This window comes from Orycteropus afer, unplaced genomic scaffold, assembly GCF_000298275.1.
Source record: "Orycteropus afer afer isolate SDZICR_OR568_19922 unplaced genomic scaffold, OryAfe1.0 scaffold00168, whole genome shotgun sequence".
Lineage (NCBI taxonomy): Eukaryota > Metazoa > Chordata > Mammalia > Tubulidentata > Orycteropodidae > Orycteropus > Orycteropus afer.
Window position 1 is genome coordinate 1,588,969 of NW_006921755.1, and position 13,407 is coordinate 1,602,375.

The 13,407-nt window shown below is 40.0% G+C and overlaps 1 protein-coding gene across 1 annotated transcript in view; it reads left to right on the top strand.

Annotated features, from left to right (window-relative positions):
• Positions 1-2,522: 2,522 nt before the first annotated feature.
• The window catches only part of SLC2A2 (solute carrier family 2 member 2), a 56,363-nt gene continuing 45,478 nt past the window's right edge, over positions 2,523-13,407 (top strand). Inside the window, exons 1-2 of the mRNA XM_007946657.2 lie at positions 2,523-2,537; positions 11,434-11,526. Of these exons, the coding sequence (XP_007944848.1) occupies positions 2,523-2,537; positions 11,434-11,526 (108 nt within the window). The remainder of the gene's footprint in view (positions 2,538-11,433; positions 11,527-13,407) is intronic.

Below are 13,407 nucleotides of genomic sequence, written 5' to 3' on the forward strand. Positions count from 1 at the left end.
CGGCGAGGCTGAAATCAAGCGTCAGTTCTCCAAGGGCTAAATCAGTATCAATGAACCCCCAACACACATACGAAGATGAAGTTTCAGCACATCCCTGAGTGACGCTGGAGGAGTGAGTTCCGTGGCTCCCAGTAGTTAAAAGCTGCTAACCAAAAGGCAGGCGGTTCCAATCCACCAGCCCTCTGCGTGAGAGAAAGATGAAACAGTCTGCTTCTGTAAAGATTTACGGCCTTGGAAATCCTATGGGGCAATTTTACTCTGTCCTATAGGTCACTACAAATCGGAAGCAACTCGATGGCAATGGGTTTGGTTTTTTGAAAGTGCTGCAGAGATGACTCATCCCTGAGCGAGAGCACAGCTAGAGGCCTTAGCTAAACCAAGTCCCGCCCTCCCCCGGCCGGCGGCGCTGAGTTAAAGACTCACCTACCCCACACCGCACTCAAGGCAAATTCCATTTCGTGAAGGGAAGGTTCAAAAAACAAAGGTTGCTGAACAGCTAATGATAATGCATTGTTTCTAAGAGCGGCACAAAGGCTCTTTCCCTCAGTGTCAAGTCTTTGGAAAATAGATGACTGCTAAGCAATGCGCTCTTAGAGATTGCACTGACAAAATACGCGTGCGCGTCACCAGCCGACACAGAGCAGAGCAGAAAGCAAGGAGACAGCTCTGCAAGAAAATCAGTGTGGCCCCCTGGACACTTTAAAGGTTGGTTTCAAAATTGCTCCCCAAGGCTTGGTTCTGCAACATAACGTCGTGTTATGATTGAGCGAGTTAATCCATGTAAAGTGCTGAGAGCAGCACCTGGCATCCAGCAAGGGCTCAATAAAGATTAGCTATCATTCCTTGCTTCCTCGAGACGAAATTCCAGCTGTGTGTAGTGTTGGGGAGCCCTGGTGGAGCAGCGGTTAAGCACTGGGCTGCTAACCGAAAGGTTGATGGCTGGAACTCTCCAGCCACTATGTGGAAGAAACATGTGGCAGTCTGCTTCTATAAAGATTACAGCCTTGGAAATACTATGGGGCAGTTCTACCATCCTATAATGAGCCAAGATCGACTTGACAGCAATGGGTTTGGTTTTTTTGGTTTTGTGTGCAGTGTTTACATCTTTCTTTATATATTATGAGCTCCTAGCAACATTTTTTTCTTTTCTTTTTCTCCCCCCCCCCCCCCCCTTCTTTAATCTCGTGCATCACAGCCTGGTACTTTGCCCTGTTCAGTAAAGAATCGTGGCTTGAGCTGAACCACTTACCTTGTTAAATCGGACAATTCTGGTGCATCATCTTGCAAAGCAAAGCTGATAGAAATGAAAAGAGGTGGTGAAACTAAAGACATGTGAAATTTGAGTCTCTTCCACCGCTACCCTTCCTCACTGTTTTTTCAAACCACCTCTCTTTTCACTGCTGTGGTTTTGTTTCCTGTGCTGGAAACTAGCCCTACTGGAGCCTTAGTGAAAGCAGTGACTCTAGTCCCAAACAGTTTAAGTTCAATGAATTTTCATATTGCCTGGGCCCCCATGGTGACTGGATATCCCAGAAGATGCACAAATGGGCACAAGCTCATCATATGAAGTTTTACTCTCACCTCTAGCAAGAACCTCAGCACACACTGAAACAATATTAACAACAGCAGGAAGGTTGGGTAATCTACTTCTGTAGAGATACCACCTCGGAAATCCAAGGAGGTGTCCCTGTGAGTCGGATCCAACTCAACGGCAGTGAGTTTCATTTGGCTTTTTGGTTTAATAATAACAACAACCACTTACTGAACACTTTTTAGGTGATAGGATTATGCTAAGCACTTTCATATATTATTTCATTTAATGCTCCCAATAAAACAGATTATGTTCTGTTATTTGCCTTTTGTCAGGTATGGGGAAAAAAACCTAGCAAAATCACAGTAATCCACTTGTCTAAGTCACACCACCAGTAAAATGTTGAAATTCAAGGCTAAACCCCTAGCACTCCAAAGCTCATGCACACAAGTCTACAGTAATCTCTTGCCACACAGCCCAGCTCCCAAGCACACACATCACACACAGCACTGCTCTGTGAAGCAGTCTGCAGTGTGCGCACCATGCCCCAGACTCCATAGCATAGCAGCCTAGCATGCCTGTCTCATATTCCACAAAAGACCCAGGGATTTCTCTCTTTACCTCCCCAGTCGCTGCTTCCACGCTTAACACATGCCTTCAAATGTGACAGCCTCAGGTTTGTAACTTACGCCTAAAGGACCTGCTCCCATTTTCTTTCCTGGTAGAACAAAGGCATTGATTCCACAGGTTGCTGGGGCAAAGCATTTATTGATTAGGTTCTTATGAATATTCAGCTTCTCTGCAAAGAGTATTCACTAAGTACTCTTAACTCTTAGGTGCTAGTGAGCACACTCCTCCCTCTCCTTGCTCCTCCTTCTATAATATATAACCAACTTTGTGCAGACCAGGAGATACACAGGCAGGGCTGCTCAGCTTCATGTGCCACACTCTACAGGGCCTGGATTTAAGAGGAGGACTCCCAGCCTATAAAATGACAGACGATAAGGTAAACCAGCATTGTGCTCATTTTGAATTTAGTTTTGAGGCAATGAATAAGGAAATCCGTTTAAATCAATGAGTGTATAGAGGTTTCTTGCGATGTTGGGTGTAGCTACCACAGATAAACGCTTCTTCTCTTTACCTCGCCAATTAATAGTTCCCTTGGCTTCTTTAAAAAAAAAAAAAAAATCTGTATCTTATCTAGTAATTATTGGGTTTAAAGATATTTGCTGTATTTTCTGACTAGTCTGCTTAACTTCTTCCCAAGTACTTCTATACAATCATACTAAAGGCATGTGCAAAAAAAAAAAAAAGGAAAAGAAGGCAGTTTAATCTAACAAATCATGCCAGCTGAACTGAACTCTTCAAAGATTTCAATGTATGAAAGACAAAAGAGGCGGAAGGATTGTACTAGATTAAAGAAGAATAAGAAGACCTGATAACTCAATACAGTGAGTGATCTTGGATTGGATCACAGAAGGGGAGAAAACAGTTATAAGGGATATTATTGAGATAGTTGGGAAACTTTAAACATAGATATATGCTAACTGAAAGGTTGGCAGTTCAAACCCACCAGCCACTCCATGGGAGAAAAATGTAGCAGTCTGCTCCCATAAAGATTACAACTTTGGAAACCCTGTGGGGCATTTCTATTCTATCCTATAGGGTCACTATGAGTCAGAATGACTTGATGTCAAAGGGATTATTGTTTTTTGTTTGTTTATCTATTATCCAGATATATATATAGATAGATAGATAGAGATATATCTAGATAGATAGATAGATATCTAAATATATAGATATAGATATGTTAATATTAGTGTATCAGTGTTACATTCTTGGGTGTATTAATGCTATTGTCATTATGTAGGAGGATTTCTTTGTTCTTAGTAAGTATGTGCAGAAGAATTTAGGAATGAAATAGCACAATATCTGCCACTTACTCTCAAGTGGTTCAGCCAATACAATGCACACACACAGTGTATATTAAACCAATGTATTAACCACTGGTGAAAGCAAGTGAAGATTATGCACTACTCCTTCAACTATAGATTTGTTGTTGTTGTTATGTGCCGTCAAGTCATCTCCAACTTATAGCGACCTTATATACAACAGAATGAAACACTGCCCAGTCCTGTGCCAGCCTAACCATCTCTACTATACCTGAGCCCACCACAACTATAGATTTAATGCTTCTCAAAATAAAAACTTGAAAATAAAAAGGGCTTAATGCTGTTGTTCCCTTGTAAGTTTCCTCTAACCAAACTCCCTCACCCCATATGTAAAAGTACAACTATAAATTCTGGCCTGGCAAATTTTACTGACAAAGCAGAGCATACCTCATCAGTAAGTGGCTTTGGAGTCACTCAAGCTTGGATTTCGGTTCTGGCGATGCTATTTACTTAAGCTGGGTTGCTATTTAATTGAACTTTGGGTTTCCTAAATTGTGACAATGTAAGAATATATTGTAATATAATATAAGGATATAATATGGGATGTGTTGTTGTTAAGTGCTGTTGAGTCGGCCCTGACTCATAGCGACCTCTCCTTGGGTTTCTGAGGCAGTATCACTATGGAAGTAGATTGCCCAACCTTCCTTCCAAGGAGCAGCTGGTGGGTTTTAACTGCCAGAGCTCCAATATGGAATATACAGGATTATAATAGTACTTTATCATTTTGGGCTAATTAATGATATACTGTAGGACCTCTGGTAGCACAGTGCCTAAGACACTTGACTGCTAACCAGAATCTGGGGGTTCAAACCCACCAGCCGCTCCTTGGAAGGAAGGTTGGGTAATCTACTTCCATAGTGATACCGCCTCAGAAACCCAAGGAGGGGTCGCTATGAGTCAGGGCTGACTCGATGGCATGTAACAGCAACAACAATGATACACTGTAAGGGAGACTTACATGACATTTTTTATGTTAATATTTATATATTTATATGATGTGTATTTTAAAAAGTAGTAAATTATGATTTGATAGATAGTATAGCCTAGGACAAAGTTAAAGCACTTTAAAAACAATATAAAGACAAATATTAAGTTAATAACTGTACAGATGGTATGTAGATTTGGCAAAAATTACGAAGGCAGTTCTCAAAGAACTGAAACTTGGAAGACACAGCAAAAAAGGAAGATAATGCATTTATCATAGTGTTTGGCACATAGCAGATGCTCAAGCTTCATTTAGAACTATCATTAAATTCCTTTAGGGGGCTTTGGAAATTACGTTATAGGCCTTTTCTAGAGAACAAAGGAATTTTCTAATAATGGAACCTGGAAAGAATGAGAACTGATATAAAGTACAACTTTTTTTCAGCTTTGAATCTACCTGGATATGGAAAGAAGTAGGATTTCCACAGAACTGATGATCAGGAGAACTAAGTTCTTACTCTGCATGAGCCTAGTAATGCACACGGGGACCTTATTTTCTTCAGCTGAAAAATAGATCAGAATCCCCATATGAGAAATGATGGTTATAATCCCTCCCTATTAAAAAAAAAAAAAAAGTGGAAACTCTGGTGGCATGGTGCCTAAAGCATTTGACTGCTAAGTAGAAGGCTGATGGTTCAAACCCACCAAACACTCCTAGGAAGGAAGATTGGGCAATCTACTTCCATAGAGATAACACATCAGAAACCCAAGGAGGGGTCACTATGAGTCCGATCTGACTCGATGGTGGTGAGTTTGTACAGGGTTATACAATTTGTATAATCTCCAGGTGGAACAAGCTCTCCAAGAAGATTTGGTTTTATTCTGTCCAGCCTCAAGTTCTAAACCATTTACTCAGGTCAGAGTAAGGGCCTCTTAAGTTCTCACTAGCTATTGTACCTGGAGTTCTGGGTGGTACAAACAGTTCACATGCTCAGCTGCTGACCAAAAGGTTGGTGTTCGAGTCTCCCAAAGAGGTGCCTCTGAAGAAAGAGTTGGTGCTCTACATCTGAAAAATAAGCCATCAAAAACCCTATGGCACAGCGCTACATGGGTTTGCCATGTGTTGGACTCAACTTGATGGCAACTGTTTTTTTTTTAATATTCATCTATTCTTATGTCCGCCTCTTAGACATTACATTGGATGATGATGGCTGATGGGGTTTATTCAGCCTCAGTTGCTGTTGTTAGGTGCCACTGAGTCAGTTCTGACTCACAGTGACCTCCTGTACAACAGAACAAAACATTGCCTGGTCTTGTGCTATCTTCACAATTGTTGCTAGGCTTGAGCCCATTGTTGCAGCCACTGTGTCAATCCATCCCTTTTTCGCTGCTCAACTTTACCAAGCATGATATTCTTCTCCAGGTCCTGGTCCTTCCTGTCAACACAACCAAAGTACAAGAGGCGAAGTCTTGCCATCCTCACATCTAAGGAGCCGTCTGGCTGTACATCACTCCAAAACAGACTTAGTAGTTTCAGATATTTTCCCTCTCATAAACAAAAGCTTTCTCAGACTAAGTCTAGTGCCAAAGCTGTATAGGAAATTCACTATGAATATCACTTCTTTACATTCACAATGTTGGAGAAAGAAAAGATAGGGAGCAAGGAGCCACTTTAACATGAAGTTCAAACAGGAAATGAAATCAAACATACTTAGATATTTGGGATGATCACTTTAGTTGGAAAATCTCAGAAATTCAAGAGAACTGCTTGAAATAGATGAGACTATCTATTGCTTCTTACCTGGAGAACTGGGTGAAGTTTCTGTCTTAAATAGTTAAAAGTAAGGACTCCAGAAACCAGGCAGGGGAGAGGGGACAAGCAGCAATAGTGCCAACTCTGAAAAAGAAGCCAGGAAGGCCAGACCAGAGCAATGACTTTAAGAAGACCTTAAAATTTCCAAATGTTTTAAAAATTTCATTATCTTACTTATAGTTGCTATTTTCCTATCCTTATAATGTGAGTGATTGATTTTAGGAGTAGCTCTAGAATTTCTAGCTTTACTAAGGATTTAGAAGAAATAAGCTGGTTGGAATGTAATTGAATAGGAGCTCCAAAGAGAAAACTTCTATCTTTGAAAATGACTTTTACCAGAGTAATATAAGAACAGCTAATACTGTTGTGACTTAGACTGTGTGTTTGGAGAGGCAGGAGAAGGCTGATGGAGATTAGGAGGAGTCAAATACAATGCACCCACCACCACAATGCACTTCACCCCATTTCCATAGCACCCCTGCTCAACATTAGCATGGCCACTGCTTAGACTCTTAAAATGAAAAGAAAGGAACTATATGCTGCTTGTGTTTTTGGGGCAGCAAGAGAGAGAGCCAGCAGATAGCAGAGTGGGAGTGGGAAGCAGCATCTCTAAGACACCAAATGCTTATAGACTCTGCTACAAGGAAGAAAAGGAGATGCATGAGATTGGCTTGTACATCTTGGCCTTGGGCTAAGATGTGAGGAGGCCCTGAGGGTCTTTTGCAGCTCAGCCACAGATGAGCAGTTGAGTAGCCTTTGCTGCTTTGGGCTTTTGTTCAGAGAACTCAAAAAAGTTCTTTTTAGATAGGTAAAGGTAGAGATTTGTGTGATGGGTAATGGGAAAATTCACTTGGACATAGTAGATGTTTAGTGATTTGGCAACAGAATCACAGTTGCCAAATTCTATAGATATGCAAAGTCTTAGGTTTCCTTTTGTAATTTAAAAAGATTATGATCCTAGATTTTTAGATATGTTTGACATGTCTCTTTCTGACCAATCAGGGATTTGGAATAACAAAGTATTCAAAAGCATAGGCTCTGGGTCAAAACCATTATTCTACAATTCAATCTCTATGAGGCCATAACCAGCCTCAGTCCAGTCATCTATAAAATGAGGGTACCAATGGTACTGTCATGAGGAGTACGGTAGGCAGATAATGGCCCTCCAATATGGCCCTGGCCGAGTCCCAAGAATCTATGAATATGTTCCCTTACATAGCAAAAAAAGGACTTTGCAGATGTGATTAAGGTTATGGACATTAAGTTGTGAAGGTTATCCAAGATTATCCAAGTGATCCCAATCTAATCAGAGTTCTTAAAAGTGGAAAGTCTATCCTGGCTGTAATTGGGTTAGAGAAAGTGACCTGAGAAGATAGACTGGTTCATTGCTGGTTATGAAGATGGAAGAAAGGTGTCACCAGCCAAAGAATGTGGCAGCTTCTAGAGCTGGAATGGTCCTTAGTTTACAGCCAGGAAGAAAATGGAGGCCTTATCCTACAACTACAAGGAACCAAATTCTTTCATCAGCCCAAATTTTACTCGAGGCTCCAGAAAGGAATATAGCCTGCTGACATCTTGATTTTAGTCCAGACTTCTGGCCTATAGAACTGTAGGAGAATAAATTTGAATTGTTTATACCACTCAGTTTGTAGCCATTTGTTACAGCAGCAATAGAAGACTAATACAAGGAGTGAATGAGATAATCCATACAAAGCATTGGACAAGTTACCTTGCATGTAATAAGCATAAATATTCAGTATTAGGCCTTAAAGCTATGTTTTCATTGCACCTAAAGTCAGGATTGACCACATTAAAGAATTGATAAGGATTATGATGTAAGTGGGTTAAAGTGCTCTCTAGGCACCCCCTCATTCCCTCACTGTTAAAAGTGTTACCACCTGTAAAAAGTATGAAATTCTATGTCCTTGTGAACAACTTGAGAGGAAAAAGGATATGAGGAGAAAACTTTAAAATGAACAGAACCTTACCTAGGCATTTTTTGGCTGTCTCAACCAATAAGTTTTAGATGTTCAGTTACATTTTAGAGGATAATTCAAAATCTCTGGTACACCACAGGCCATGCAGTGTGTGTATGTATAATATATATTTTGGCTAATATCATATGTACCATATCATTATATCTTTGGGCCAGCTCTGAAGTCCTTTGTTTCAGGGAAGGAAGTTGCTCAGAGGGAAGTCTACATAAGTACAACCTATAATTAATTCTGAATTAGTGGAAAGAGAGGGAGCTTTTCAAACTTACAGATTCCCAATACCCACCCAAAGAGATTCTAATCAAGTGGTAGGTCTGGGTGAAGCCCATTTGCATGTGGAGCAATTTTTCCAAGGAGACCCTGGTTTTAGAGCCACTGGAATAACACACTTCAAGACTCTTTCAGGGTGGCATTGTGATAATACTTTGTTGATGATGACACTCCCATCCAGCCTGACTAGGGAATGAGGCAAGCTGGCTAGTCAGCTATTTATTCTTCATGCTGGAGTAGGGAAAATTATAGTCATCTCCCATTTAGGAAAAAAGATGGTAGTTTTCTACAGGTAAAGTGGCTCAGGTCACATATCTACTATGTAAAAGAGTGGGAACTGAAATCCATGTTTATAGGACCCATTCATTCATTCAAGGAAGTGCTCACTATATCACATACTCTGTATTAAACATTTTTAAAGACATATTAAATTTTATTATACATGAAATATATGTGTATTTATAAAAGTATCCATATTCAGTATAAAGCAGACAGGGGACAAAGTTAAGACTACTTCTTAGCCATAAATAAGCACCTTAAGGGAGTGAGTTGCTCAGCCTAAGGGCTGGGGACCATGGTTGCAGGGGACATAAAGCTCAATTGGCACAACATAGTACACAAAAATATTGTTCTACATCTTACTTTGGTGAGTAGCAATTGGAGTGTTAAAAGCTTGTGAGCGGCCATCTAAGATGCAACTATTGGCCTCTCCTTGTATACAGCAAAAAACAGTGAAGGAAATCAAAGACTCACAGAAACAGGTTAGTCCAAAGACAAATGGATGGAAACTTCAGGCCATATGAGCCTGAGATCAGAAGAACTAGGTGGTGCACAGCCACGAATGCCATCCACTGAGAAAGGGATCAAAATTGGAGATCCAGGATAGAGTGAGAGAAAAAATGTGGAACAAAAATTACAAAACATAAAAAGAGGACTAGGTTTACTGGTTGGATATAGATTGGTGAAACCTATAACACTATGGCCCTAAGTCATCCTTCAGGCCTGGAATTGACCTCAGTCCATGGCTTAACTCTCAGCCAAACAATAGACAGAACTACCAGCCAAACAACAACACCAGGGAGATGTACTCCTTAGAACAATCAACCATGGGAGATCAGAAGGGCAGCATTTGCACAGGGAGAAAGGCAGGGAGACAGGAATGCATATGCAAGAAGGACAGGAATGCATATGCAAGAAGGGTAACCAGAGGGAAGAAGGGGGAGGAGAGGTGTTACACAACAGGGGATGTGATCAATGCCATAAAACAAAATTAATAAATAAAAATAAATTTTGGTATTCATAAAATATTTTCCTTATGAAATGTTGAATAATATAAAGTAAAAAAATTCCCTTCATCCTCCTTCTCTAAGCTCATATTTCTCCCCAAATGCCATAGTCTTGTTACTTGTTCTTCAAGAAAAATTTCTATGAATTATATACATACATGTGCAAATCAAAGAAACTCATGTTTAAGCCTTTTTAGAAAGAACATTAATGAGATTATACAACTTTCTTTGGCACTTAAGAAATCAGTACATAATAATCACATTTTTAATTGCATAATATTCTATACCCTGATGTATCTGAATCTTCAGCACTGACTTTGATTGACAGTTAGGTACTTTTGGCATATTTACATTTATTAAGAAAAAAATACTGCATTACATATTTTTGAATGTTGCTCAGTGCTCATGGTGTGATTTCTCTAGTATGGTTAGAGATTCTCCAGATGGTGTGAACGGTTAACATGCTCAGCCACTAACTGAAAGGTTGGAAGCTGGAGTCTATTCAGAGGCACCTCAGAAGAGAGGCCTGGTGATCTGCTTCTCAAAACTCCCCATTGAAAACCCAGGGAACACAGTGCTTCTCTGACACATGGGTCTCCATGAGTCAACTTGACAGCAGGAGTTGGTTAGAAGTGTAATTGCTAAGTTGAAGGGGATAAATTTTCTCCATTTTTCTACATTGTTTGACAGAGTTGGAGAGACAATAATATCCCTTAACCCACAATTCTAGGTTCAAAATTTCTAGGTGCTAAAATTTTAGTTGCAAACCCTGAAAAGTATATTTGAAAACATGAAAAGTATATACATGGGTATTGATGTGGACAGGAGCTCTGGTAGCATAGTGTCTAAGGCACTTGACTCCTAACCAGAAGGCTGGTGGTTCAAACCCACCAGCCACTCCTCAGAAGGAAGGTTGGGCAATCTACTTCTGTAGTGATACCACCTTGAAAACCCAAAGAGGGGTCATTATGAATCAGATCCTATTTGACGACACATAACAACAACATTGATGTGGATCATGAAAATGGCTGGATGATGCCTTTGTATGAGTACTGAGAAGTTTTTTCACGATGGTAATTCTTTGTTACTGGGTCTCACTTGATGTCTGCCACTGATACAAATGACTGTTCTTATGTTGACAGTTTATTTTCATCAACAACAAGTCTAGTCTTTGCCCTGATTATAGTTGCTTTATATATACATTTATGTATAAAATCCACTGCTGTCAAGTCAGACCTGACTCATAGCGATCCCTCCTTGGGTTTCCGAGGCAATATCACTACAGAAGTAGATTGCCCAGCCTTCTGGTTAGTAGTCAAATGTCTTAGCCACTATGCCACCAGAGCTCCTACATTTATATACATACATACATATATATACACACACACACACACACACATACATATATGTGTATGTAAAAGATGTTTGGTTGCTGCCTTGAACAAGCTGCCCCAAACATCTTTCAGCTTTAGCAGTGTAAGGCAAAGGATGAATGGCTCTCATGTTCTCATATGAACACCATCTGCTGGGAACACAGGGCATACTGTAAATGAGTAGCAAGAGGAAAGAACAAGCCTGTAAAAGTTCATGCTGCAGATGGCCAGTACGATGAGTAAGTGAAACTGCTTGAGTGTTTTCTTGCCTTGTGTTTCATTCTCCTCAGGTCACCGGGACCTTGGTTTTCACTGTCTTCACTACCGTGCTGGGCTCCTTCCAGTTTGGATATGACATTGGTGTGATCAATGCACCTCAACAGGCAAGTGGAACACGTACGAGTTCTCTTTATGGCAATCTCTCAGTGACAGAGACCTATCACATGTATGAGGAGATAAAGTGTGACCACGTGGGGACACCATGTAACCCTGGCCTTCTGTCAGGTACGATGTGCATGTCTCCAAAGCTGATAAACTTGGCTTTGATTCCTCAGTCAGCAGCCCTCACAGTAAAAAAAAAAAAAAAAAAAAGGGCCATAAATAATTCTTGATTGCTGACTACAGTTTGCTGAGCTCACAGAAAACTCCAGCTAGAAATCATCTGCCCAACAATATTTTAAAAAAAGCTTGTTGCAGCATTTATTCAGAGCTTTCAAGATTACATGGGTGAAAAAAAAAAATCCAGGTAATAAGAGAAAATACAGAAGGATGAGTTTCATTCAGTGCACAAACATTTACTGAACACCTATTTACTGTGTATTAGGCTTTATGATACATGCTCTTTCCAAATCAGTTAACTCAACAATTTTATTTTCCCCATTTCAGACAGATTAAAACCTTTTGGAGCCTTAAACACTGAAAAGATTGTAGTCCTTCACCTCATTCCTGTCTCCTACAGTTAATTCAAAGGAAAATAATATGAAACTTTAAAATATTAATCAAGAAGTCTGACAAAATTTTAACTTTCTCTATGATGACTATTTGAATGTTCTTGTTTTAATAAAAAATCGAATAATTTCTAAAAGTTTTCTTATATATTTCTTGTATCTCTATTGTGGTACCCCATGAATCAACAGGAGATGTCATGTGATTTTTCATAGCTCCCACAGCCTATAGCCAAGAGGTAACCAGGAGTCCATTCCTCTCTGCTTTAAATCAGACTATCAAAGCATTGAGGGCAGGGTTGGTATCTCGGTCCTCTTTCTATTACCAGTGCTAAGCACAATGATTGGCACATGGATAGGACTTTAGTGAATGAATGAGGGTATGAGCATTTGTTGGGTGCTTCCTAATAAGTTCATCATTATTCCTCCTGCTTCTCTTACATTAAAGGAGCTCTGGGGGTGCAGTGGTTAAAGCATTAAGCTGTAACCAAAAGGTTGGCAATTCAAATCCACTAGCTGCTCCATAGGAAAAAGATGAGTCAGTCTGCTTCCATAAAGATTTACAGCCTTGGAAACACTATGGGGCAGTTCTACTCTATCCTATAGACTTGCTATGAGTTGGAATTGACTTGAAGGTAATGGGTCTGGTTTTGGTCTCTTACATTAAACTCCAAAGAAGAGCTAAGATTCTGCAAGGCATGAATGGTGTGCAATGTATGCTGGGCATAGTTCATCACCTGAAAAATTTACTAGGGCCAAAAGATGTGCTCTGGTTAAGTGCCACACATGATCCCTAGCGCAGCAGGACTTACTGTGGCTGCAAGGTCTAAGGAATGTATCTTGAGGTCAGGAAACCTGGGTCTTTTTTTCTGTGGGTGGTAACAAATATTTGCCACATTAACAGGCTTTCTGAAATTCAGTTCAACTTCAACATTACCTAAATGGGTAGAACACCTTCTCTTTTTGTGGAAGCCATTTTCCCATCCTTACTTAAACCATCCTCACCAATCTTACAGGTAAAACTAGACTAAAGTCTCCCATCATTCAATCTAAGTCCCAGAGCCAGAACTGGACACAGGGATCCCCTCACTGGCATCCATCAATGACCTCTTGATAAGCCCTCCTTTTCTGTGTGTTTAAAATGATGCTTAAACACATTATGTAAGAATGGTCATTCACTCCCATCTTTTTTTATTAGCTGAATGACATTTGGAATTATTTTAAGATATCTAAAAGGAAAACTTTTTATTGTTATAAAAATAACACATACCGATTGCAAAAACCATAAGGGGAAAAAAAGCAACCATAATTCTCTCTCAT